Genomic DNA, 25496 nt, shown 5'->3' with positions numbered 1-25496 from the left:
TCAGCTCCTGGCAGGCGCTGCTTCTAAGGAAATATGATTCACTGCTTATGAAAATTTGCAGTCATTAAAAAAATAAATACCTACTTGCATGACAAAGTAGATATTTTTTAAATTTACAAAGACTACAGTTGTGAGGGTTCATTAATGACTGATCTTTCCTCCCGAGTTTTTAAAATGTGACTTCACGGGGAAAAACTCGATATACACAGTTTTTTACAAATAGTATTTCTGCCTCCCCTCCACCCAGTGAATGCTGGTCTTCCTGCTGTTTCTCACTTCCCTTTCTGTCCCCACTGAGGCTGCTTTTCTCCATTCACAGCCACATTTCTCCTGGATGATTAGCATCTGCCAACTGGAGCCTCAGGGTGTTTTTATTTAAATCGTATCTCTTATCTGAAGTGCAAACTCACCGTGTAAGTACATGCATCTCACTTGTCCCTAAACCTTAGAAAGATTTTACTCTTGCTTCTAAGACCACCGGCGTCATTTAAAAGAGAATAAATGGTTTGCTTTGGCATAGAACTCATTCTAGATTAGTTCCGTCTTTAATACCCATCAAAGGGGATTTAATTATAAGAACTGGGAGCATCTCCTGAGGTCTCAAGTATCCGATGGCCCTGGGTCTTGGTCCCTAAGACTGGTGTGAGCAGAATATTCTTAGTGAGCCTCCTTTCTGCCCTTTCCACTTATTTTGGCAAGTGCTTGACATCAGCAATGCCCAGGAGACCAAACCAAAGCCCTTGGAATTTTGGCCGCTGTAAGAAGGCGGAGGTCAGCTGGCTTTGTGACCAGTCGTAGTGCCTGAACTGAGAAACTGTCATTGTCCCCTGGGACATTTATATCTGTGCCCTTAAACCTCTTTGTTTATTCATTATTTTTTGAATGCATGTGGCTGCTGAACTGTTTTATTCACTTATAATTTCCCCTTGGTTCCATGATGCCTTTACCCAAGAACGGGACGACTTTGTTGATAGAGTCTCCTTTATTCATTTATTACTTTTTTCTTCTAAACTCTGAGTCTCTTAAGAAGTGCCAAGACTTGGCGATACCCCTGATCTGCTGTCAGGGCCTGCAGCTTGAATAGTTTTCTAGCAGCTGTGATACATTGTATCTCATTCTAGGTTTAGCTAATCGGGGTTAGAAGGGCTCCAGGTCTTCGCTGGGCCTGAGTTAATTTTTGTTGCAGATAAGATTGCCCCCAAGAATGAAATTGTGATCTGAGCTTTCTCAGTATTGTGTTGTAACCAACCCAGCATTTGCAATGAGCGTTTTCTATCCTGGGACTCAGATACTCTACTTTGGAATCTGGGGAATTTATTTTATTCAATTTAAAACCGTTTTTAAAATGCTTTTCTCGAAATTAAGAAATGTATTTCTTTCTCTTCAAATATTAAAGAAGATAATGTGGAGTTAAGTAAATTAAACATAATCATGAGCTTCTTCCAGAGAGCTAAATATAGATATAGATACAGATGATCTGTCTGTCTGGCTGGCTAGCTGTATTTCTCTCTTCAGCCAGGTGTAACTCCTGTTTCTTAGCCCGTAGGGATTTAGACATAAAACTAGGCTCCTGCTACCCTCCCCTCCCCCCCCACTTATCCAGTGCTTACTGCCTGAGCCAGGTCTCTGCTGAGCAACTTATAGCATATCTCATACACTCCTTACAACTCTGTGCCATAAGTATTATTTTTATTAATGTCACAGATTATGGTAGAGTTGGGCCTCCGCCTCCAAAGTATATATTTGCAACCACTCTGCTATATTGTAGAATTTCTCTTTCAAAGTCTGTAACCATTTTGTGAGGAGGCTTCTGGATGCCTTAAATATTTGCAGAGCATCCTTTAACCGCCCCAGGGCATATGCCAGTTTCTTTCTTTGTGTGACGACCTCTGTGCCCAGAACCCGATGCCCTGACACTGCTCACTGCCCATGGGGGCGACGAAGCTGCCATGCTGAAGCCATTCTCACTGACAACGCAGAATCTGCATCACCCAAGGCGCTGACCACGCCTAGGGCTTTTTAATGGTGCGGTCTCGTGGGTTCTCTTCTGCTGCTCCCTCTGGCCGGGACCCAGCATCACTCCATTTAACTGAGCGGCTGATACCATCCTAGGCTCAGGAGGCAACGCTGTGGAGCAAGCCGCTGAGCCTGACCTCTTCGCCTCAAACTTTGTATGTTCAAAACGCAGCTCCATGTCTGTCTCCTTTCCAAGCTGTGCCTCTCCTCCCCTCCCCCCTTCCCCCTCTCCCCTCCCCCGTCCCCCCTCTCCCCTCCCTTTCCCTGGCCATTGTTCTCCAACACTGGCGGTGCTCACCTCCCCCAGGATTGGGCTCAAACTCTCAGCCTATGTCTTTGACTCTCAGGCCTTCCCCTGCCCCAGCCAAATGAGCCTACATAATTCACGTGTACGCATCAGCTCCTTCCTCTGCAAAACCTCCGTCCCGTGTGATCTTTCTCAGTTCCAGACCAAACTCAAGTGTGTTCCCCACAAGACACTCCTGACCTCTTCCTTTTCAAACTTGGGGGGCACTTCAGAGGGACTTTGTTAGGGAAGGGAAGGCAGGCCGGAGGCCGGGGGTCGCCTTGGGAGGGCGGGGTCCCCGCGCCCCTAGACCCTCGGTGTCTGCTGTCTGCACGCGGCAGACGCCTGTATGTTCTGGTGGAGTGGCTGAGTCCACACCCCCGCGTGCCCGGCATTTATTTGTTATTCAATAAATGAGTTGCTTACTTGATACTATCTTTTTGGTTTTATTGTAACCAAGCCTATATCCCAACAGGAAGGGGCCAGTTTCCATTCCTTTCATATTTTACTTCCTGCCCAGGGGGGAGCATTTTACACTTTCGACTCTTCCCGGTGCTGATGAGTCTGGACTCCTTTGCCAGATTTTTCTAAGAGCCACAGAGCGCTTGACTGGGGGTAGGTGCCCATTTAAGGGCAAGTTGGTTTCTTCCATTTGTTTTAGGGGGGCGGGGAAGGTGCTTGTACGTGTCGTTAACCATAACTTCGCGTTATAGGGATCCTAAAAATTCAGCTGCTGTCAGCCTGTTTGCTCCTTAAATGTCCTTTGAGAGCTTTCTGACCACCGGGAAGTGTCCTGTGTGTTGGGCACACGGACCCACGCGAGACGGAGTTTACTCCCTGGGCTCCAGGGGAGGTCAGGCTGCTGCAGTAACAGTACCTGACAGACAGATGCTTCTCCCTCGAAGGTATGGCTTCAACAGACTGCGGCCAGAGAGGCCGAAGCAGACATTGAGCCAGGGACCAAAGAGGTGTCAGACCAGGGACGGCTTTATCCAAGTCATGTTGGGGGCGTGGGAGCCGCTGGCACCAGCTCACCAGGTGCAGCCCTCATCCCACCCAAGGCAGAAAATGGGGCTGTTACGGTGAAAAGCCTGGCCTGCCATGCTGAGGCCTGGGCTTCCCAAAAAAGCAGGTGAGCTTTCAAACCGGTTTTACGTAAGAGATTGGCACAGACAAATTTGCATTTGATTGAGAACCTGCCCAGAGAAGAACCAGGTGGTAGCCACAGCTCTGAGAGTACCTACCTATAGCCTGAAAAAAATATGAAGCATTTCCTCCCCCATTTAACTCTCTCCCCTTTAGTTAGACTGTGGTTGGTTGCCCAGCCCCAGGCTGCCATCGCAGCAGGTGCTGGTTTTACACTTCTTCCTAAACTTGAACCTCTCAGAACCAAGCGGAGCTCTGGGTTTCAAGCTCTCATCATTGGATTCCTGGGGATACTGGCAACTGTGCTTTAGAGCTTCCACATGTCTGGTGTACATTTCATTGGTTCCTAAGGTGTATTTTAACCATTAAAATAATAATAACAACATGCACAGATACAAAGTTCTACACATTCGGCTGCTTTGAAGACCATGGCCATGTTAAATCCGCAGCCAGTGCATTCTTTAGAATAAAGCAGATTTAAATTTGTAAATGTGTGATTAAGAAGGTGATAGAGCAGCACTGTCCTTGTCTTTTGAAAAAGTCAGGTCCATGAATGTGCACTAATATGTATTTCAAAAGTCAGCATACCTCTACGTAACACTCAGTCAAATGCCAGGCAGGGCCCGGCCCATCTGCTGCAGGACCGTCTGCAGGGCCCGGCCCGGCTGCAGGACCGTCTCATTACAATATCATAGTGAAGTCCTGTATCTCACTGGTGTGCTGGATGGTGGTTGCCAGTTTAGCATCACCTGATGTGCAGGCCACACCCCAAAGTAATTAAATCAGAAACCCTGGGGGTAGGCACGAAACTCAGACATCAATATATCTTGTAATAGACTTTATTTTTCACAGCAAAATTGAAAGTCCCAGGCAGCGTGGCCGTTAGTTGAGCATTGTCTCACGCACCAAGAGGTTGCCAGTTGGATTCCTGGTCAGGGCACGTGCCTGAGTTTTGGGCTCAGTCCCCAGTAGGGGGCATGCAGGAGGCAGCCGATCAATATTTCTCTTTCATCAGTGCTTCTATCTCTCTCTCCCTCTATCTTCCTCTCTCTTTAAAATCAATTTTTAAAAACCTATTTTTAAAGAAATTGAGAGAAAAGTTATATATACCATATGCATTATACCAATATTCCCCCGCTCCCACACATGCACAGCCTCCCCCGTTATCAGCACCCCATCGGAGTGGTCCATTTGTTACAGCTGACGACTGTCACTGACATGTCATAATCCCCCAGAGCCCATCATTACATTAGGTTCGCTCTGGTGTTGTACATTCCCTGGGTTTGGACAGATGTCTGATGACATGTGCCCACCATTACAGTGGCATACGGAGCATTCAGCAGGCACCGGTATTTTCTAATGCTCTAGGCGATTCCAGCGGGCAGCCAAGGTTGAGAGCTGTTGTGCTGTGTTGTGGTTCTGGGCTTCGTTCTTTATCCTAAGTTCTTAGTGCCACTTGTCGGACTTGGGTGTGAAAACTACCTGTCTCCTTTGTACATTGGGTTCCCCATAAGATTCTGTTTGAATAAAGGATTCTGTTAGAGCTGGATAATCAGTGTCATGAAGAGCACTTCACTTCATGAAGGCCTTTGGAGTCAGAAGGTTCTGGATTGAACCGTTCGTTCCACATTTGCTGGATAAGTGACTTGGGCAAGTTCCTTAGCCTCTGAGCGTCTGTCCAGTGAGTTACACCCAACAGTGTTGTTGAAAGATAATAAATGTGCCACAGTTTAATGACGTCTAACCCTTAGTGAGCTCTCAGTACGAGGTGGTTTTCCCATTGCTTGCTTGCTTTTTGCCCGATTTTGGAGCCAGGAACTTTCTTCTTGCCATGTAGGTGCAGCCTTTCCAATCTCTTGTTCTGCTGTTGCTCTGATGTTTTCTATTGGTCTTTTCTGGTTTGGTTTAAATTTGGGTTCAAACATCTTCTGACGTATGGGAGACCTTCTGATGAGATTTGAGAGCTTGGAAATATAGATTTAAGGTCCATCCAGTGGACTAGAAATGTTGATATGCATGGTGAGTGGAAAGCAGGAGAGCATTACCCTTTTATGTATCAGATGGGCCCACCCCGGAGCTTTCAGTGTGTTCTCTGTGCCGAGCGTAACCCATCAGAAGTAAAATGATCCAATTTCTTACCAAAAGCTTTCATCTGCTTGCTAAGAACCGAGGAACATGTGGACACACCACAGATGACACGGTTCAGGTTGACTACGCCTGTGGCATGTGGTGACTGCTTGGCTGGAGGCTTTGGCCTTGAATGGAAGTCCTGGCTCCCAGGGCTGCTGCACTCCAAGGCTCGTGCGCCTGTCCCCACAAGACTGCTGGTCCAGCCAGGACAGAGCAAGTCCCAGCGTGGTGTAGAAGAATGAATGGCTGATTGAGAACAGGAAAGCAGTGGCAGGGAAGACAGACACACAGCACACACAGAGGAGGGCAGAGAGGCCGCAGCAGGGCTTGAGGGAGTCAAGTGACTCGTTCAGTAACTGGCCTGATGCAGGACCTTTTGAATCTCTCTCATTTGAGAAACAGAAAGGCCTTTGTTGGTGCAGAAAAGGTTGAGAATGGAGATGCGGCCAGCTGGACGTGGAGCCTGGTGCAAGGGATGGGCTCTGAGAGGAATTTGGTAATGGTGTGTATTAGGAAAAGTACATGCATTTTTAAAAACTGGTTTCTTAGAGAGGATGGGAGGAGAGAGCGAGAAACATTGAGGTGAGAGCAAACACCGATCAGCTGCCTCCTGCACGCCCCCTACCGGGGATCGAGCCCCAAACCTGGGCATGCGCCCTGACCGGGAATCACACCAGCCACCTTTCAGTGCACAGGGCGACGCTCAACCAACTGAGCCGCACCGGCCAGGGCAGTGCATGTATTTTTTTTACTGAAGATTTCGAAGTTGAGTCTCCTTTGGGACTCTGCCATCTGACCAGGAAGATGACTGGGAGGAAAGCTAAGTCCCCTGTGCGGCAGGGTCACGCTCCGATTTGACCTGAGTAACCTCTGCAGCACTGGGCTTGGGGCTGTTCTGGTGAAGCCATTTGTGGTGGAGCAAGTCTAGTCCTTATGGTGAGCCGAGCTCGCTGTACTTGGTTCTTCTCTCGTTCACTCGTTCATTCATGTTTTTCTGACTTTCGACAGATGTTGGACACATTGACAAAGGCAGGCATCCGAGGTAGTGAGGAGACAATGGTGGGCAAGGTGGACGCAGTCCCTGCGCTCCTGGTCCCTCCAGCAGACAGTGAGGGTGCCTCGCCGGGGGATGGGCAGGAAGGGGGGAGCACCGGGCGGGCAGCTTGGGGCCGCCGCTGGGAGGAATTCACATCTATACTGAGGCCTGAAGCATAACTTCAGGCAAAGAGTGTGCCTCCGACAAGTGGAAAGTTTAATGGGTTAATACTCAGGGCTCATTCAGTAGAGCACGTTTGCAGCCCCCCTTCCTTTGTGCCATCCAGAGGGAAGTCTGGAGTAGCCCTGATTCTGGAAGGAAGGAATCACATGAGCTGCAGGGAGACCCTGTTCTGGGAGTGTGGGAGGCCCCCCACATGCCCTCTGGGCTGTCTCCACAATGCCATCAGCAGTGGTGGTGCCCCTGGTCACATGCAGATGCTTTTGCTGGGCATTCAGGAATTAAAGAAGCAAATCTCATCCCTCTACTGACCTCTTCTTTTCTCTCTTTAAAAGAGCAATTTGTGTTATGAAAAATAAAATAGATGAAAAAATAAAGCATACACAGAACATGTGATTGAGTGTAGGTATGAGATGTGGACGTGTGTATGTGTGTGTACAGTCGATAGAGGAAGCATTAAAATGAGCTCGCCTGCCATCATTCCAGCCTCGGACATCCCTTTCCGTCCCGCCCCCTCCACTCGGCTCCCGTCGTAAGCACGGGCCTGAGTTTTGTGCTCAGTGTCTCTAGCCCCTCTCCTCTCGCAGGATGTAGCAGGTCATGTGCACGCTTGTGCTGGGAGACAGTGCAGTCCCGGCTCTCACCGTGTGCCCGCAGCACACAGGCGGGACAGCTGGTTTCAAATAAATTGCTTGGTTGCTCTCCCTAAGCGGGAGAATGACATCAAAGTGCTTCCAAAGTGTTCAAGACAAAGCCTTCTTTTCGTCTCAGGGAGAACCTTAGCGTGGTCTGTGAAAATGATGAGGTTCTGACACACCAGGGACTGCAGTGGCCCCGGCGGAAAGCGACCAGGACCTGCTCCGGTGAGAGCAGTTCGGACGCCCCCCAGGCTGAGAAAGGGACCCGCGGTAGCAGTGCAAGTCCAGAGTGTTTCAGGCGGCTTCGTGGTGGGAGAGGGACTTCACTTGGAGTAACGCCGTCTTGACAGGTCCCCTGGGAGGCGTTACTTATATATTATTCTGATGCAGTCAGCTGCAGTATTGAAACAGACCCTGTCTGGAAGTAGCCTCATGGGCAAACCTTTCTTGCATTTGCTTTTTTCTTTGTGGCTGTGATGGGTGTTGTGTTGTATTCTCCATTTGCCCCCCCCCCCCCGTTTGTTATGGTTCTCCGTCCCAAATAGAAGAGCGTATCAACTTTGGGATATCACATTTGACCACTATTAGCAATGAGCCCTGGCGAGTTGATTCCACAGATTTTTTGGTTACTTATCAAATGGTTTTTAAGGCTCTTTTCATTTGACTCAGTCTTCTCGGAGAAGGGCTGTTTTCATTTGTTTTCTCGCCTTGAACTCTGGAGGTGAGATACCTTCCTCAGGAAGAAAGTGAGCTCAGCTCCTGTTGCCACGTGGAAGTGTGTGTGTGTGACGCGTACCAGGATCCGGAGTTGGCGGGATCGGGAAACATTGGTGTCTCGCTCGCTCCGTCTTCTTATTTCATTTCATTTCTGTGTCTTTGTTCCCGAGGCGATTGGTTCCTCCAGGATTCAACACCTTCTCTCTCATCTATGGGTTTTTAAACTGAAGCTTTAGCACTTTTCGCACGATGTTTGCCACTATCCCCTAGTTGTAATTCTTCGGCCTAAAAGAAGCATATTTACTCTCGTATTTAGGCCGGATCCCAGCGGCGGTGACTGGAGTGATGCAGGTTTAGAACAACAGTTTCTCTACACCTCGGTGTTCTTTACATTTGCATTTTTAGCCATTTCAACTAGCCCCTAAAAACTCCTTTTTATGACTCTGGAGATGAGCCATCTGAATTCCACAGTGATTTCACTGTGTGTTTCCATAATACTCCTAGTCACTTAGAAAAAGTCTGGACAAAGCACACCTTCCCAGGTGTTGGCAGGCCAGTGAGCTCCTCCCTGCTTGGGCAGCGTGAGAGGGAACTCAGGTTCAGTTCCTCCCAATGTTCAGTTCCTCCCAGGCCCGTGGCGGTGGGTCAGAAACCATACTGTGCATGTGGGGTTCTGTCCTGTGCACGGTAGCCATGGGCAGGGTTAAGCAAGGGCGTCCCTTGGATCCGCTGTGCAGAGATGCAGTGTTTCACACAGTGGATCCCTCTTCCCTCCTGTCTCATGCGTCACTATCGCCTGGGACACCTTCAGTGTCTAGACTTGGGGATGCTCATCACAGGCAGAGGAGCACAGGTGACCAGGGTGGCTGCTGCTGTGTGTGAGGGGGACGCGTAGGAGAGGTCTGTGAGGCGGCCGGGCCTGTGAGGACTGTGACCTGATCCTGGCTGACGCGAGGAACCCTGGAGAGTTTTGAGCAAAGGAGGGCTGGGAGCTTCCAGGCGTTTGGACCAGATCTCGCTGGCCTCTCCCTGGACTGGCTGCAGGTGAGCGGGTGATGGTGGAACAGCCGCCATCTCAGGAAGCCACTGAAATGACCCAAATGAAGGACGATGGGCTTGGATCAAGACGGTAGTGAAATTAAATCTGCCTCAGACAGATTGTCAAAAAGCCATTTAGGGATTTGGTTAGTCTTTGGTTAAAATTCCTGGCTGGAAACTTGGACACTTGGCCTAATTCCACCTGTAAATCACATTTCAGGGTAACAGTCTTGCAACCAGCCCTTGGGGAAGGGATCTGGTTTGGGAAAATCCTTGAGAAACCTTATTTACTGACTTTAAAGACTGGCTTTCCTTGCAGGGCTCCCCACTGGAGAACACTGGTCGGAACCAAAGAGTAAACCAGAGTTTCCAAGCTGAGCTGCTTCCTGGAATGAGGGGCCAGCTCTCCAGGCTTGTGCTCTGTCCTTCGGCCTGTACTCAAGTGCCCTGGGGCTCCTTTGCTGCCTGCCCACGATAGCGAGGAAGGCCTTTTGTTTGCTTCTTGTGTGAAAGGAGGGCTTGTTTTGAGGTTTGGACCATAAATAATAACCCATTGTTCCCCTATAATAATAATCCACCCTCTTTAGCAGAAAAAATCTGCTTGGTGCAGTGTGGCTATCAGTTTATTTAAAAGAATAGCCCAAAGTGCCCATTGTGTCCTGAGAATAAACATTTGGAAGGTGTTGGGAGGCCTGGGGGAGCCCTCCTGTTCTCCTTGGCCCCGGGGTCAGAGTGAAGGAAGGCAAGTTTCTAAACATGCCCCTCAGTCCCAGGTGACAACCCCCTTCCTTATTCTGGTGTCTGTAACATTCTGAGAATAACTGGAGCACTGCAGATATGGATTCTCTCCAAACGATTTCTTTGAAAAAGATCTTATTTTGAAGATGGGTGTTTTCTGTATCTGCTCTCATTGTTTCCAATTTTAGGCATTGCTTCCATGAAAGTGTCTCTTTTCGAGGGAAGATTATTTTATTTTAGCAGCAATCCTTAATAATTCCTGCAGTTGCTTCTGATTATAGATCTTGGGGGGAAAAGCTATCTTTCTGTTCCAAGTGATAGACATTTTAAATATTATTTCCTGGTCTTAGGCTAATGGAAAAGTTCAATGGGTGAATGAAAATGGGACCCAGTGTGGCCGACTATTTCTTGAATATACACGGACCTCACACACTGATTTCACTAATGAAGACATGATTATGTGGGTCAGTTAAAGAAAATGCGTGGCTCTAAAATGACATGTTATCTCACCTAGAATAGTTTTAATTGCTTTAGATATGGAAGATGAGCCCTGGCCGGGTAGCTCAGTTGGTTAGAGCATCGTCCTGATATTCCAAGATTGTGGGTTCAATCCCCAGTCAGGGCACATACAAGAAGCAACCAATGATGCATGAATAAGTGGGACAGCAGATCAATGCTTCTCTCTCTCCCTCTGCTGCTCTCTCTTTCCCTTCCTCCCTGTCTCCCTCTCTCTTTAAAATCAATAAAAAATATATGGAAGATGAGAAAAGTTTAGTGTGCTAGCAACTAAAATGTAACAAGTGAATATGAGAACTATTTAGAGAAGTAAAATTGCCCTGGCTAGTGTGGCTCAACTGGTTAGAGCGCCATCCCGTGCACTGAAGGGTCATGGGTTCTATTCCCCAGTCGGACGGAGCTTGAAAGGCAGGCAGCCGATCGATGTTTCTGTCTCTCTCCCTCTCCCTCTCTCTCTAGAATCAATGAAAACCATATCTTCAGGTAAAGATTAAAAAAATAATTAAAGAAATAAAATGATGGCCTCCACATCTTTCAAATCAGACCATCAGAGAAGCAGCCTTCAGCAGGTGGATGAATAAACTATAGTACTAATAAAAATATCTTGTTACTAGAAAACAAAAATAAATCCCAGAATGTCAGCAGTTTATCCTGTTTGTAGGAAGTACCTGGCTATAGAATATTTTGCCAGAGATAAATAGAACACACCAGCAGCAGGTCACTGTATATATCTAGTAATTTTCTTGTATCTTTGTCATTGTCTCTGATAAACATGCAGCGTGGTATTCATGCTAAATCCTAGCCTTTTTTCCTTTCAATATTTATTGCTTTGAGAGAAAGAGAGAGAGAGAGAGAGAGACATCGATTTGTTTTTCCACTTATTTACGCATTCATTGGATGGTTCTTATATGTGTCCTGGCCGGGATCAAACCCATAACCTTGGCATATTGAGACAATGCTCTAACCAAGTGAGCTACTTGGCCAGGGCAATGAAATCCTACTCCTTTTTTTTTTTTTTAAAATATGTTTTTATTGATTTAGGAGAGAGGAAGGGAGAGAGAAAGAGAGAAACATCAATGATGAGAGAGAGTCATTGGTCAGCTGCCTCCTGCCGCCTCCTGCCGCCTCCTACTGGGGATGGAGCCTGCAACCCACACATGTGCCCTGACCCGGAATCAAACCGCAATCTCCTGGATCCTAGGTCAATGCTCAGCTGCTGAGCCACACTGGCCCAGCATGAAATCCTACTCTTAATCTTCCTGTTTGTCTCTCTCCAGTGACTGCTGGTGTATCGGCCTTGGAGGTATACACCCCAAAAGAAATCTACGTGGCAAATGGGACACAAGGGAAGCTGACGTGCACATTCAAGTCTGCGAACACCACCGGCAGGTTGACCACAATCTCCTGGAGCTTCCAGCCAGAGGGGACCCACACCACCGTGTCGGTAGGAGCACTTGACTGCTCTTGGCCAGTTCTACCTCACAGGGTCCTCTCCTGCTGTAGTGTCATCAGCGATCCCTTCTTCTGACTGATCACCTCCAGAACGAGGGAGGGTGTCCTCTGTGACAGACTTCAAGGCCCTTCTCTCGCTTCAGACTCTCCAGGAAAAAAAATCAGTTCTGCTTCTCTTAAATGCAGCTTGTTTTCTCATTTCTGTGTGTCACTGTCGCCTGCCATCCCTGCCCTTTCCTCCACCATCACATCCCATTTTGAAATTTATCTTTTCGATAGAATAGCCTCTCACTGACCTTGTTGATTCCGACCTTGTTGAAGTGTTTCTGTGTGCGACACACACACACACACACACACACACACACACCCACCCACCCACCCCCTGTTCAGCGGCAGTTGTTGGGAGTTCACTGTGCAGTGAGTCTGTAAGGGCTTCAGAAATGAGAAAAACAACCTGTGGTCTCATTCGGGGCGTAATTAGGAGTAAGGATGTCGATGAGTCACCCTGAGGTAAGTGGCAGAACAGAAATGCAGGGCCATGGGGTCGGAAGGAAGGTTAGTCGCCCACATGAGTGCTGGTTAGGCTGGGTGCTTGTTAGCATGGCCCGGGGCCGGCCCCTGTCTGTAAAACCGAGGCCATAGTGCTTCCCACAGAGGGGTGTCGGCAGGGTCAGCCGGGGTGAGACTTTCCTTGAGCAAGTCGCTCCAGCCCTGAGCCTCACCTCATCCTTTGTGAATATCTGCAGGACCTCTTATCATTTGTGACCTTGGGCAAAGAGCTTCTTTGAGTCTCTTTTCTTTCTTTTTTTTGTTGTTGTTAATCCACACCTGAGGATACTTTTTCCATCCGTTTTTTAGAGAGACTGGAAGGAAGGGGAGGGGGAGAGACAGAGAGAGAGAAACACCCATATGAGAGAGACACGCCGGTTGGTTGCCTCCCACACGCGCCAGGCCGAGCCTGCAACCAGGGTACATGCCCTCGACCAGAATCGAACCCAAGACCCTTTAGTCCGCAGGCCAACGCTCTGACCACTGAGCCAAACTCTCCAGGGCAAGTCTTCGTTTTCTTATTTATAAAGCGATGCATACTAATCGCTGTACCATGAGGATAGCGAGAGGATGAGTGATGACACACAAGTGTGTATTTTCAGCTGAAACAGGATTGAACCCTGTCTGGCTTAGATTCCATGTCAGATGTGGAACAGGACGCTTTTCTTCCCATATGAAGCCTTTGTAAAGAGGCTCTCACAGCTCACCTGTTGTTGCATTTAGAACGTTTGCCTTTGGGAATAGCTCATGTGTCCTTTTTTTCTAATTGCAGTTTTTCCACTACTCCCAAGGGCAAGTGTACATTGGGGATTACCCACCATTTAAGGACAGAATCCGCTGGGCCGGTGACCTTGACAAGAAGGACGCATCGATCAACATAGAAAACATACAGTTTATCCACAACGGCACCTACATCTGTGATGTTAAGAACCCTCCTGACATCGTTGTCCACCCGGGACACATTCGACTCTATGTTGTAGAGAAAGGTACTTGCTGAGTATTTTGGCAGTAATGGCACAGTCCCCTTTGTCACGTGTTGAGGTGGAAGACAGGAGTTACATTATAGGGTGCGAGAGCATTCTGCACGCAGCTATGCGCCCTGCTTCTGGGGACCTGGGGGTCGGGGACTGCTGCCCACATGCCGGCGAAGCAGCCGGTCTCTCCCTGCATATATCTGCCCTCAGGAGCCTAGTGATCCAGTGTCAGGAGTATTAATTTTTCAGTGTGAATTAGAGGTAAGACCAGATTCACTATGGTTGATGGGCTGAACGGTGGGAAAGAAGGAGATTAATACTGTTTTGATATCCAGGAGAAAGTCTTAACATTTGCAAAAACAGTACAGCTGTTTCTCCTGTTTCTGGGGAGGCAGCAGGAAATGCAGGTTCTGGTGTCTCCTTCTGAGACGACGTCTGCTTTGCTGGCGGGCAGGTGGAGGTGAATCCACATTCCAGTTTTTCTCGGATCTCAGCGCATTGAGAGGCATTGTGTGTGTAGAAATGCTGAGTTCTGCACCTCATTTTTTTTTTTTATCAGCTACTCTTTGTACGTCATTACTCACATACTAGAATCTCGTAACTTGGATAACAGAGGGTATGGTAACTTGCTTAATAATTGGATACTTCTCTCTGTCATAATGGACCTTAACACGATTTTGTTCTTTCTCTCCAGAGGTTTTGCCCATGTTTCCGGTTTGGGTGGTGGTGGGTATAGTGACTGCTGTGGTCGTGGGGCTCACCCTGCTCGTCAGCATGATCCTGGCTGTCCTCTACAGAAGGAAACACTTGAAACGGGATTACACGGGGTGAGAAACTGCTTCGGGGGGGGGGGGGGCGGGTTGGATCAGGGTTTACAAAAACATCTGCATTTTTATGGAAGAAAGAATTTTGATGAGTTAGCTACTGGTTGCTCTCATGCCGGAATTCGGTGTCTGACATGAGCAAGCAGAAATCAGTGGCCCGCTGTTCAGTGTGGCATTTGACATGCATCCCTGTTTCAGTTTCTTCCCCAGGTTTGGTGCAGCCAGCTGCTCAGCAGTCTGGGCTCTGCGTTCAGTACCACCCAGTCTGCCAGCGGCATTGTTAAGCCGCAGACATCACTTCCCCAATTTCAGAGTTTAAAAACGAACCCCCACCTGATGTTGATGGCACAGGGCTTCTCTTTTTTATAGTTTTGTTGGCAGTTGAATGACTTTGCTCCTTCTTGAATGCATGGCTGGACTCATCCCAATGGGGTAATAAGAATTGAACACCATCATATACCAGCAGTAAAGAAAAGTAGACCTTTTTGTTTATGTCTTCTCAAAGAAAACACCCCTGAGCTCGGGGGTGTCTAACTGAAGGACCGTCTCTTCTCCCCACTCCAGCTGGAAAGCTAACCCACATAAGCTAAGTAGGACCTGTGGTAAGACAGAGTGGAGGCTGGATCCCTAACACGAGCTGGGCCTCAGGTGCACGCTAACCTTCACCCCGCTCCGAGGCTTGCGTGCCCCGCCCCCGCTGGCGGCTGTGGGAACCTCTCCCTCTTGGGCTCTGCGGTTCTAGTGCTTAGGAGGAATGCTGTGTTTTAACGAGTCTGAGTGTTCAAATTCAGATTTTATTTGCTTGGAATGCCTCTGTCCTGCTGACCTGTATCTACCCTCTTGCATGGTGAGTGTTTTTGATGATGTAACTGGAGTGTTGGTTTTCAACATGAGACTAATCCAAGGCGGTGACATGCCGGCCTCTGTAGTTCTTGCTTTTGGGTTAATGAAGGGGCGGAGCGCGTGCCGTAGAATCCTGCATGGCATCGTGAAGGCTGCTGTTCTTACTTCGTTTTTTTCCCCTCCTGCCTTTCCCACCTCGGTGTGCCGGGATCAGATCCTGCTTCTCTCCACTTGGTCAGAAAAGCTGACGTAGACGCCACACTGGGACTGTAACAGGGCTGGGTCTCCTACCCACTAGACACATGGTAACTAATCCCGTTGCCCGTTGCTGTTAATATTCATGTGTGTGTTCGGCCCATTTTCCTTGTTGGCAACTAACCAGCTAGCTCTGAGCTAACCCAACAGCGACAGTGGTTTGTCCACCAGTATGTCCGTGTCTGTATTAGAAGCACACTGAGCATACCATCCCGGTGACACGGGGTCGTCAGGTTCCACGGAGGCTTATGATCATCGGAATCTGGATGCTTTTCATGTAAAATGCGCACGTGTGTGTGTGCGTGTGCATGTGTGTGTGTGTGTGTGTTAGTTTTCTTTTTTATATGTGAACTGTATTATTAATGATGGGGACCCTCTTTGTGTTAGAGTAGTCAAACCGTTTTTGTTTTGGGTCGAAAAACCTCCTATTTCAGAGCACAGTAGAGAATGCATTGGATGCTTTAGTCTTACTAGTGACACTTTAAATGTGATCCCCAAACCCCTAAGATTAGAAAAAATACATCATAAAAGATTGAAGCTCTGCTGATGACGTATCCCATTAGGGAATCCCTAATGAGTTACCTCCTGGCATTCACTTTCCTGATTTGTTTATGAGATCGGGCTTGTTGTTAAGACCCCTCTGCCCTGGAAGTGTTCAGCCCACGTGACGTGGCACGCCACAGCTTCTTATCTCCACACCACTCTGGGTCTTCTTGAGTTTGGTTATTGTCTTGGTGGAGAAACAAAATGTGGGAATCCAGGGAACAGAAGGAGTGAGAGGAGCCAAGACTCTGAGCCTGGGTGTATATCTGTAATATCTGAAATGCATTCAGAAGAGGTTTGCCTTCGATGATCGCAAAAGGGAATTGCCCTTAAGAAGGTGTAGGCTGCCCCCTTAAGCCTTTATCCCAAAGGAGGGTTGATGGCGGGGGAAAGGCAAAGTGCCAAGGACACGTGCACGCTCACCGTAGCGGGAATCCCGTCCAGTAGATGCCATCCTCAAACAGGCCGCGGGCTCCCATGTTCCCGGCAGTAGCTTCACGGATGTGGAACCACACGCGTCAGCGATACAGTTTCCAGATATGTGATTGTTTTGATGCCATTGTTTTGTTGTGTTTTGTTCTTATACATCTGCTCCTTCCCCTTGCCATCACTTGCATTTCTGTATTTTTGTTTCCATTTGTTTAAACCCTTTTTTTTTACGTTTGTTCTCCAAATTGCCAACGTATCAGCTGCAGCACCTCAGAGAGTGTGTCGCCGGTTAAGCAGGCTCCGCGGAAGCCCCCCTCCGACACAGAGGGTCTAGTAAAGAGCCTGCCTTCTGGATCTCACCAGGTAACAGGCGACTGCCCCGGGGCTCTGCAGGTGGGCGCTGTCCCTACCCTGGGCACGGGAGAGAGCAGCACACGCATAGACAGACAGACAGATGGACACAGAGAAAGGGAGAGGAGTTAAGGAGCTGCTTCAGGAGGACCACACACAGACATGTGCAGAGGAACCTGACCCGAGAGAAGGTTCCCACCAGAGCACCGCTAACAGACTGTTCTCTCTGGATATGGCCCCGTGGCTCACGTGGCACCAGGAGGTGGCTTCATCGGGTGTAAAATATTCCTTAATTGCTCAGGGAAATAAATCCAATGAGTTGCATTCCACACTGAGGTGCTTTATAAGACAAGAAATTAGCAGGGGGAAGTTGATCTTGGTATTGATAATAAAACAGAAAAATTATTTTGTATGAATTCTTCAGAAGAAATTGAAAGTCGGCATGGAGCTGAGTAATTAGTAGGCTGGACGAACAAGGAGAGGTTTATTCTTCTACTTCTTGTAGAAAGTACCGAAGAGACATCACTTTTATTTGGAACCTAGCCCGGCATCTGGCACTGTGGCTAAGGCTGTTTGCTGCGCTACGGTAACTAACTGCGGCGTGGCAGAAATCCCAAGCAACCCGGCTGGGGCCTCAGAAGCAAAGGAAAGAGAAAAAGGCTTTAAAGGAAGAATAGCCAAACACTTTCCATTCTTTCAGCCACTTCTTCTGATATTTATCTTCATATTGTATTTCTAGATTTTTCAGTTTTAGATACTACTTATTGACTCCGTAGCATGGAAATGAGAATCGGCTTCTTTCTTCCCCACAGCCCTTCTTGCCAACACACACGCCCCTGCTGTGCACACACGCCTCCTCCCAGGATGCTTATCTCATGGTGTTTAGGTAGATGTTTTTCAATGTGACGTGTCCTGTTTCCTTTCACCCTTGTACCACATACATTTTCTTTCTTGTACAACTGTCATGTTTTTATAGAGCTCATATGTGCCTTGTTTTTTGTTTGCTTAATCTTCTAAGTACGTACTTGCACCCATCTCAGAACTCTCCCGTGAAAACCTCTGAGCACATTCGGCCACCCCACGTTCACGCGCTCCGCTGGCCTCATTCCATCCTGGAGACGCACCCGTTCGAGCCCCTGGCGCTGCTCTGCTTCGGGCTGGAGGGTCACGGCCATCCTGGGCCTCCCCTCCCAGGGAATTTTCTTAGCTCTCTCCTTTTGGACCTCTGTTAGTCTTCACCTGTTTAGCTTATTCCCACGTTGTGGTGGAACGTATCCTCCATAGCTTCTTGAGAAAGAGTGCACGGGAGATAAAAATTTTGAGGCAGCTTAATGACCTGCAAAGATGTCCACGTCCTTGCCCCCAGAACCTGTGGGATATGTGACCTTACCGGTCAGAAGGGCCCTTGCAGCTGTGTTAAGGATCTTGAGACAAGGAGATTTTCCTGAATGATCTGTGTGGGCCCAGGGTAACTGCAGGGAGGCCACAGGGTCAGATTCAGAGAGATTTGCAGCAGAGGTCGCGCTGTTGGCTTTGACAAGGGAGGCTGGGTCACAAGCCAAGGAACGCAGGCAGCTTCCATCAGCTGGGAAGGTGAGGAGGCAGGTCCCCCTGGAGCCCCAGCAGGAAGGCGGCCCTGCTGACCTTGATCGCAGCCCGGTGAGCCCCATTCCAGCCCCCTGACCACCAACCCTGGGAGTTAATACACCTGTTTTCAGCATGTCCTAAAATCATTGCCTCCTCCCTCGAGCTTGAGTGAGAATCTGGTTGGGTAGGATTCTGGGTGGGAAATCATTTTCCTTCCCCATGTTGAGGCCTTGCTGGCTTTTCCAGCTTCTAGTGCTTAGTTGCTGCTGTTCTGATTCCTGCCCCTTTGTGTGGGACCGGGTTTGTCGCCCGTTTCTTAGAATGGTTTTTATTCCTCATGTTCTGAAATTGCACAAAACTGTGGGCCTTTTTCATTCATTGTGCTAGCCATTCAGCGAGTTCTTTTAGTCTGAAAACTGTCCTTCAGTTTTAGTATATTTTCTCCCATTATTCTTGGGAAATTTCCCTCCTTCCATTTTCTCTTCTTTGGAAATTCCTGTTAGGAACTGGACCATGTCCTAGCTCAATCCTTTCGTTTTTTTTTCCTTTATTCTGTTTTGCTTTTTTTTCTTTCTTTCTAGAAAATTTCTCCAACTTTGTTCTCCAACTTTTATTGAGTATTTAGTATCTGCTGTCTTTTTAAAAAATTTTCAAGAGCTGTTTTTTGGGCTCTCGAAAATATACAAAAATAAATCTGTATTTTTATATCGGAGGGAGGGAGTAGAAAAGAAAGCAGCCCCTATACTGGGCCCCTCTCAGTGGCCACTTCTTGTTCCATAGGGCTGAGGAGGACTTTGAGGAAATAAAAGTCGTTCTGAAAAACCCAGGTGTTGTGCTGGGTAGAAGGATGGAGTGACTGTGAAGGCCCCTCACCCCCTCTGTCTTGCCTCAGGCTGTGTCCGGGAACCGGGGGGCCCAGAAAGCGCCACTTTCCTTCCTGCCTCTTGAGACCCACAACAGGAAGAGCGACACACCCTGCTCGTGGGCGACAGGGGCCGCGTCTGTGACGTCCTGGCCTGCTGGGCGCAGCTCAAGAGCTGTTCTCTGATTTTAACACCCTGCGTTTGTTCTCACGGCTGCGTGGCCCTGTCTCTCTGAGCGCTCCGTTTTCCCGTTTCGCACGCCATGCTTTTTAAAGCTTTCTGCTGCTACTTGGTCTGGCTCTGTTTCTATCGAATTCCCCTTTTCTCTTATAATTGGTCTCACGTTGGAAGCTTTCCTGAAATGCGCCCGCGGTCCTGGCGCTCCGCTCCCCCGAGGCGCCCGGCCCAGCAGAGGGCCTCCGGGTGGCAGTTTCTGGGGCCCTTTCTCGAGCTGGTCGGTTCCTCTCGGAGCGAGCAGAGTGAAGAGGGCTCACTGTTCAGTACGTGAACTTGCCCCCCACCCCGTTTTCAGGGCCGACACCTCACCTGCTTGTCTGCGCCCGAGTCAGATGCTGGCTCATCCCTCCGAGAGTAACTCCCGGGGCCCTGCCCAGGCCTGACTCGGGCATTTTCTGGAGGATGGTGAGAAGTCATTCAACCGTTGTGTCAATTCATTCACTTTTCAGCATTTGTAATGTGACACCAGGGCCGCGTGGAGAAAAAGGACCTGTAGCCCTTTTTAGACTGTGTCTCAAGGTATAAACTCCTCCCAGGAACACACCCAGAAGCTCCTGAGCCTTTAGGAATGACGAGGGGTTGTTCTCTAGGCAGTTATGTAACTTAATGTCAGGGCCTGTCCTGTTCTTGGAAGTGACTGGAGCCAGGAGGCAGTTAACTTAGAAGAGGATACTGTGTTTTCCTTCTGGTCCTAATACAGTTGACCCCTGAGCCACGCTGGGGGCAGGGGCTCCGACGCTCTGTGCAGTCAGAAGTTGGCCCATACCTTTGACTCCCCCCAAACCTGACGCCTACCAGCTGCTGTGTATTATTGCGTGTTTTATGGTAGAAAATGACAAAATGGACTAGCATCCACACACACGCCATGCATTCGTGACATACCTTTTTCTCAATTTTTTCAATCATTCTAGGCTACGCAGTTCATCTTTGAGGTTTTTCAAATTGCCACAAATCTCAAAAAACTTTCCAGTGTATTTATGGAAAAAAATATTCATATAAGTGGACCCACGCAGTACAAACCCAAGTTGTGCAAGGGTCAACTGTAGTAGAAAATAGGTGTTTTTTTAACTTCTTTTCCTTTTGGACTTGCATTGAACTCACTGCTTCCTGAGATGGATGTAGAGGGTGTCTGACGCGTATTCACAGTGTGATGTTGGCATGAGAGCATCATATACCAGAGAGAGGGAGAAGGAGAGAGGGAGGGAGGGAGGGAGGGAGGGAGGGAGGGAGGGAGGGAGGGAGGGAGGAAGGAAGGAAGGAAGGAAGGAAGGAAGGAAGGAAGGAAGGAAGGAAGGAAGGAAGGAAGGAAGGAAGGAAGGATCTGTTGCTCCCCTGACGGACGCGTCATTGGTTGCTTCCTGTATGTGCCCTGACCAGGGATCAAACCCGAAACCTTGATGCATTGGGACAATGGTCTAACCAACTGAGCTCTATCCGGGGCAATAATGTTTATTTTAAACCACCTGCTTTTAGCTACTGAGCTTATGAGTTCTAAGTTGAAAGCTTAAGCACAGTATTGGACTTCTCAAGGAGACTGTCCCTGGATTGGGAGAAAAGTTGACTTGGGGCTCTATTAAACTTGTCTTCTGAAACCAGGGCTGTTTTGTTTTTCTTGTAGCAGTTTATAATTTTAGAAACTTTGGGACTATAAGGTCAGGATGTGCAGCCACCTGTCAGATGTTTGAACCCTGACCGGTGCCCCCAAGGGTCAGAGGCACCCCTCTGCCCCAGGCAGCCCCACCTTCCTTGGCTCTGGGACCGACAGCTCTCTTCTTCATCTCTTCTACTTTAGACCATTTGGATTTCTCTTTATATGTCTATAGATCCTGACTGTTTTTGTTTTTTACTTTAAAATGGGAAAAACAGTTACATGATCTTAGATATCAAAGAAGCAATATTTTTATTAGTTATGGTAGGGCCAGACTAAAAGAATCACACTATTAGTAGTATGTGGAAGAATATTTGTATGTGGAATACTACTCGTCCATAAAAAGGAAGGAAATCTTACCCCTTCAGACAGCATGGATGGGCCCGGAGAGTATTATGCTAAGTGAAATAAGCCAAATACCACATGATTTCACTTATAAGTGGAATCTAATGAGCAAAATAAACAAACAAACAAAATAGAAACAGACTCATAAATACAGAGAACAGGCTGATAGCGGTCGGAGAGAGGGTGAAAAAGATGAAAGGATTAAGCAAAACAAAACAAAAAACCTCATAGATAACGGTATGGTCCTTACCGGAGGGAAGGAGGGTTCGGGGGCGGTATCAGAGGGTAAAGGGGGCTAAATGGTGGTGAATGGAGACTTGACTTGGGGTGGTGAACACACAGCACACAGATGATGTCGTATAGAATCGTACCCCCGAAACATACATAATTTTTACTAACAAATGTCACCCCAATAAATTCAGTTAAAAACAACAATAACAAAAACTCTCAACAACAAAAAAGGAATATTTGAAATCTGTTTAAGTACCTGTTTGTATAAAGTGACCAGTTCAGATTGTGTCTGTGGGTTGGTTTCTTAGGTGTATCATTCTGGAGCTCACGATTTCAGGGGGGTGGGGTCTCAGGTTGGCAGAAGTGCCCGTCTTAGTCCTTATGACTGTGATCCCAATAGCAGGCTTGAGGAATTGCGTGACAGGTATCTTAAGAGATGGGCAGTTCTTGAGAAGGAGTATTGTATTGTTATAGAAATTCCCAAATGGATACAAAGGTAGACAGAGTAATGTAACACCTCTGGGTGCACCAGCTTTAACAGTGGCTGGCAGTCCACCGGGACGTAGGGTTCCTAAGAAGTCCTGAAGGCTTTCTAAAGAGGGGACTTTGCTCTGTCACTCTAACGGCTGCTTCTACCCTGCTCCTGAAGGCACCGCCAGGTGTCCAGACCTCTAATCCAACCTCTCTTCTCCAGGGCCCAGTCATATATGCGCAGCTAGACCACTCTGGAGGACACCACAGTGACAAGATTAACAAGTCAGAGTCTGTGGTATATGCGGACATCCGGAAAAATTAAGAGAAGACCCAGATCATACCCTAAGCAAGAAACAAATTCAAACTGGACTCCTGTGCAGCAGTGCGGCCCATAGCCACGGGTGGCCTCAGACAAGGACAAGCACCCAGGGAGAAAAAGATGTGTATAAAGGATATGTATAAATATTCTATTTAATCTTCTGATGGGAGGAGCCAGAGGTGCACGCCGGAAAGATGGTATGATCCTACATATATGTAAATTGTCTTGCTGTGTTTTGTACTTTTTTACGTTCAGGGTCATTTACAGTTGGGGAAATTCAGCAACATTCCTGCCGACATATCATTTAGGTATGGTGTGCCTTAGTGGAGACTAGCAATCTTTTAGTATCCCGACAGACGTGGCCTTTTTGTCTAAGGGCTTAACCAGTCTTAGCATTTATTGTAGCTGGAGAATGAAGATGCTGTGAGGGAGACATATCCCGGGTGGCCTGTGCCCCACTGTCTGCTCCGACTATTTGGTTGTAGTTTTTAGGGAACACCTGTTAACTGTGCCACTTGGAGACAATTTGAGACGTTTTTGTTGATGTTTTTTCTCCCTAAAACAAAGGGCATTTTTTGCTTTCTATGCTGTGCACACAGACTTTAGCGTTACACTCCTGTCATATCAGCTTGTGTGTTCATCACAGCAGGATTAGCTCGGGATAACTGCTGGAGGCCACGTCTTCCTCGGTCCTTTAGACCAATACCATTTACCTCGGTCCATTTAGAGCTACATGACTGAAGGAGAAAACCAAGGCCTTGTGAGGAGAGGGGCAGGTGTCAGTTACATTCTTTCCAGAGTCCTTCCTGCTGGAAACCAGTCCCCGTACAGCCGCAGGAGAGGAGCTTCATTTCCTTCTAAGTGGGCAGACACAGGAAACAGTGCAACCTCAGTTCTTGAACTTGGCTGTTCAAAAATGGAATCATTTTTTCCCTTTAGAACTCATGTAAACTGAATCCATTCCAGACCCCCAAATGATTCCCTGTTTTAACTTTTCTTATATACAGTATATGTCTACTGTACTGTTTAATCTATAAACACTTTAAAAGCAAAAGGGACATGAGATGTAAGTGAAAATTTAACAAAAAGGACATGAAATGTAAAGTAAAAAATGAAAACTTAATAACAATAAAGCAGCAACAAAAGCAAAAAAAACACGAAAATATTCACAGCACAGTTTCCTGAGATGTTAACAATGTAAGGTTTAGCAGTAAACTGACTCATACTCACACATTCTCTCCTTTGTCGCCTGAGAGACACGTGACCGATCACACAGGTATAAGCATGAAAGGGTTGTCGGGTTAAGAATCCAGTTGTTCAAGGTGGGAGACATTCGAGAACTGAGGTTTGACTGTAATTAGGTGGCTAGTCTGTAGGATCCCAGAGCCCACTCTAGGGAATCATCTTCCTTCTGAAACTTTAGTCATAGCTTCGAGGTGCTGCAAGGACCTCTGAGGCTAAAGGCCATCTGGATATTTTTAGATCAGCAAGTAGGGCTAGTACTTCTTTGGGACTCTCTTCTCTGTTCCTGTTTGTTTTTGTTTTCTTATTTGTTTTCCACGTTTTTCCCCATTGATGGGATTGATGAGCAGTGAGATGAGGGAAAATCTAGACAGTTCGGGTGTCCGTCCCAATAACTCATTTTGTCCCCTCGACAACGCCTGCTCTGTCTCAAACCTATGATTTCTGTTTTTACTGGGAATGAAAAGCAAAGTGAGATCATTAAACACTTATTTATATATTTGTCATTCCTCCATTTCCTGGATTCTTTTGTATTAAAAGAATTTTAAAATTTAAAATGATCTGAAAGCCCACAGTGATGGGGAGGCCGCAGGGCATGTTTGGGGACGTGGGAGTGACAGGCAGGTTCGCTTTTCTCCCCTGTGGTTGGAGGTCCGCCCCAAGCTGCTTCCTTTTCCTTCCTGGCTGCTGTCATCTCTGTGAGGCAGTTTGGAGGGCGAGTTCCGAGAGAACTCTTAAGGGAATAAAGCAGGATTTGGATGGAGAGGTGTTGGAGGTGATAAAACAGAGAAAGGACCCGTGAGCTTCAGACTCCTGCAGACGTGTGGCCCTGTTTTCTGTGGAGCTGTTGGTTCTTCCCCTCGGGTCCAGCCAACACTCCAGTTTCATGATCATAAGCAGGGAGGGGGCTTTGTGGTCACCGGGTCCTGAAGCTGGGGGCTGTGGGTGGGAGGGAAATACCAGCCCTGCGGCCTTTCTCCTCCTTGCTCACCCGCCCAGCGCAAGCCAGGGACCCTGAGTGTTTGTCCCGAGACTTGTCCACAGGGTCCACCTCACCTCCTAAAACTTCCTGCACCCAGTTTGGAAACAAGACCTCATGTGTGCTTGTGGGGGAGGGTAAGGTGTTGGGTTGTCACCATTCTCCAAACTGATGCCGATGCCAGCACCTGGGTGAGCCTTGGTTTTGGAGGCAGAAAGGACACACGCTGTGGAGAGGCAGGTGTGCGGTTACATGGATGTTTCCTGACAGCCACACTTTACAGAGGAAAGGGGTCGTCTCCTTCCCCTTTCTCACCAGACCCTGTGGATAAACTATACATTCCCAATGGCTCTGGAGAGCAAGAGCCCCGATTTCTCCTTTCACTGCGAGGACCGAGAGCTGCCACCCAGAGCACCTGCCAGCACTCCCTCTGACACCGGTGGGCCTCTTCCCTCAGCTCCTCAGGCCACCTCCTGCCTGACACCTGACCTCCCCACCCCCCACCCCCCAGCCACTCAGTCCTGTCAGCACTTGGTAGAAGGCTCCCCAGCCGCCCACCCTGGCTCTGGGACAGGCTTGTCTGAAGGAGTGGCTCTCACTTGGGAGCGCTTCCTCCTTACCCCACAGCACCACCTCCTGTGGGTCTTGGGGCACTTTCTCCTGTGTCCCTGAGTTCCTGTCCTTGGCCACAGATGACAACAGCAGGGTTGCTTCTAAACGGAAGAGCCCTTTCCACATCTTCTTATGGACAGAATGAGTCCTCCTGAAATTACATGTGATTTTTGTAAGGTGGCCCCCAAAAGGGATTACGTAGAGGCAAAATTCCAAACCCTCTGTCTCTTCCGTGGAAATGTATCCTGCTAGGGAAAAACCATCAAGCTCATTATTTTTTCTTTTCTTTTTCAATTGT

General features: G+C 48.0%; 1 protein-coding gene across 2 annotated transcripts in view; it reads left to right on the top strand.

Annotated features, from left to right (window-relative positions):
* MPZL1 (myelin protein zero like 1) overlaps nt 1–24121 on the top strand; it is a 29237-nt gene extending 5116 nt beyond the window's left edge. The window contains exons 2-6 of one of the 2 annotated variants that reach the window (XM_081121585.1): nt 11719–11885; nt 13215–13428; nt 14111–14243; nt 16571–16673; nt 22267–24121. In XM_081121585.1, the coding sequence (XP_080977711.1) occupies nt 11719–11885; nt 13215–13428; nt 14111–14243; nt 16571–16673; nt 22267–22368 (719 nt within the window). In that variant the 3' untranslated portion in view covers nt 22369–24121. The remainder of the gene's footprint in view (nt 1–11718; nt 11886–13214; nt 13429–14110; nt 14244–16570; nt 16674–22266) is intronic. The other variant, XM_081121586.1, reaches the window with a different exon arrangement.
* Nucleotides 24122–25496: the final 1375 nt, after the last annotated feature.

Source organism: Miniopterus schreibersii (genome assembly GCF_964146895.1).
Source record: "Miniopterus schreibersii genome assembly, chromosome: 19".
Classification (NCBI taxonomy): domain Eukaryota; kingdom Metazoa; phylum Chordata; class Mammalia; order Chiroptera; family Miniopteridae; genus Miniopterus; species Miniopterus schreibersii.
Note: the sequence above shows the minus strand (reverse complement) of the source record. Positions and strands in the feature narration are given on the sequence as shown.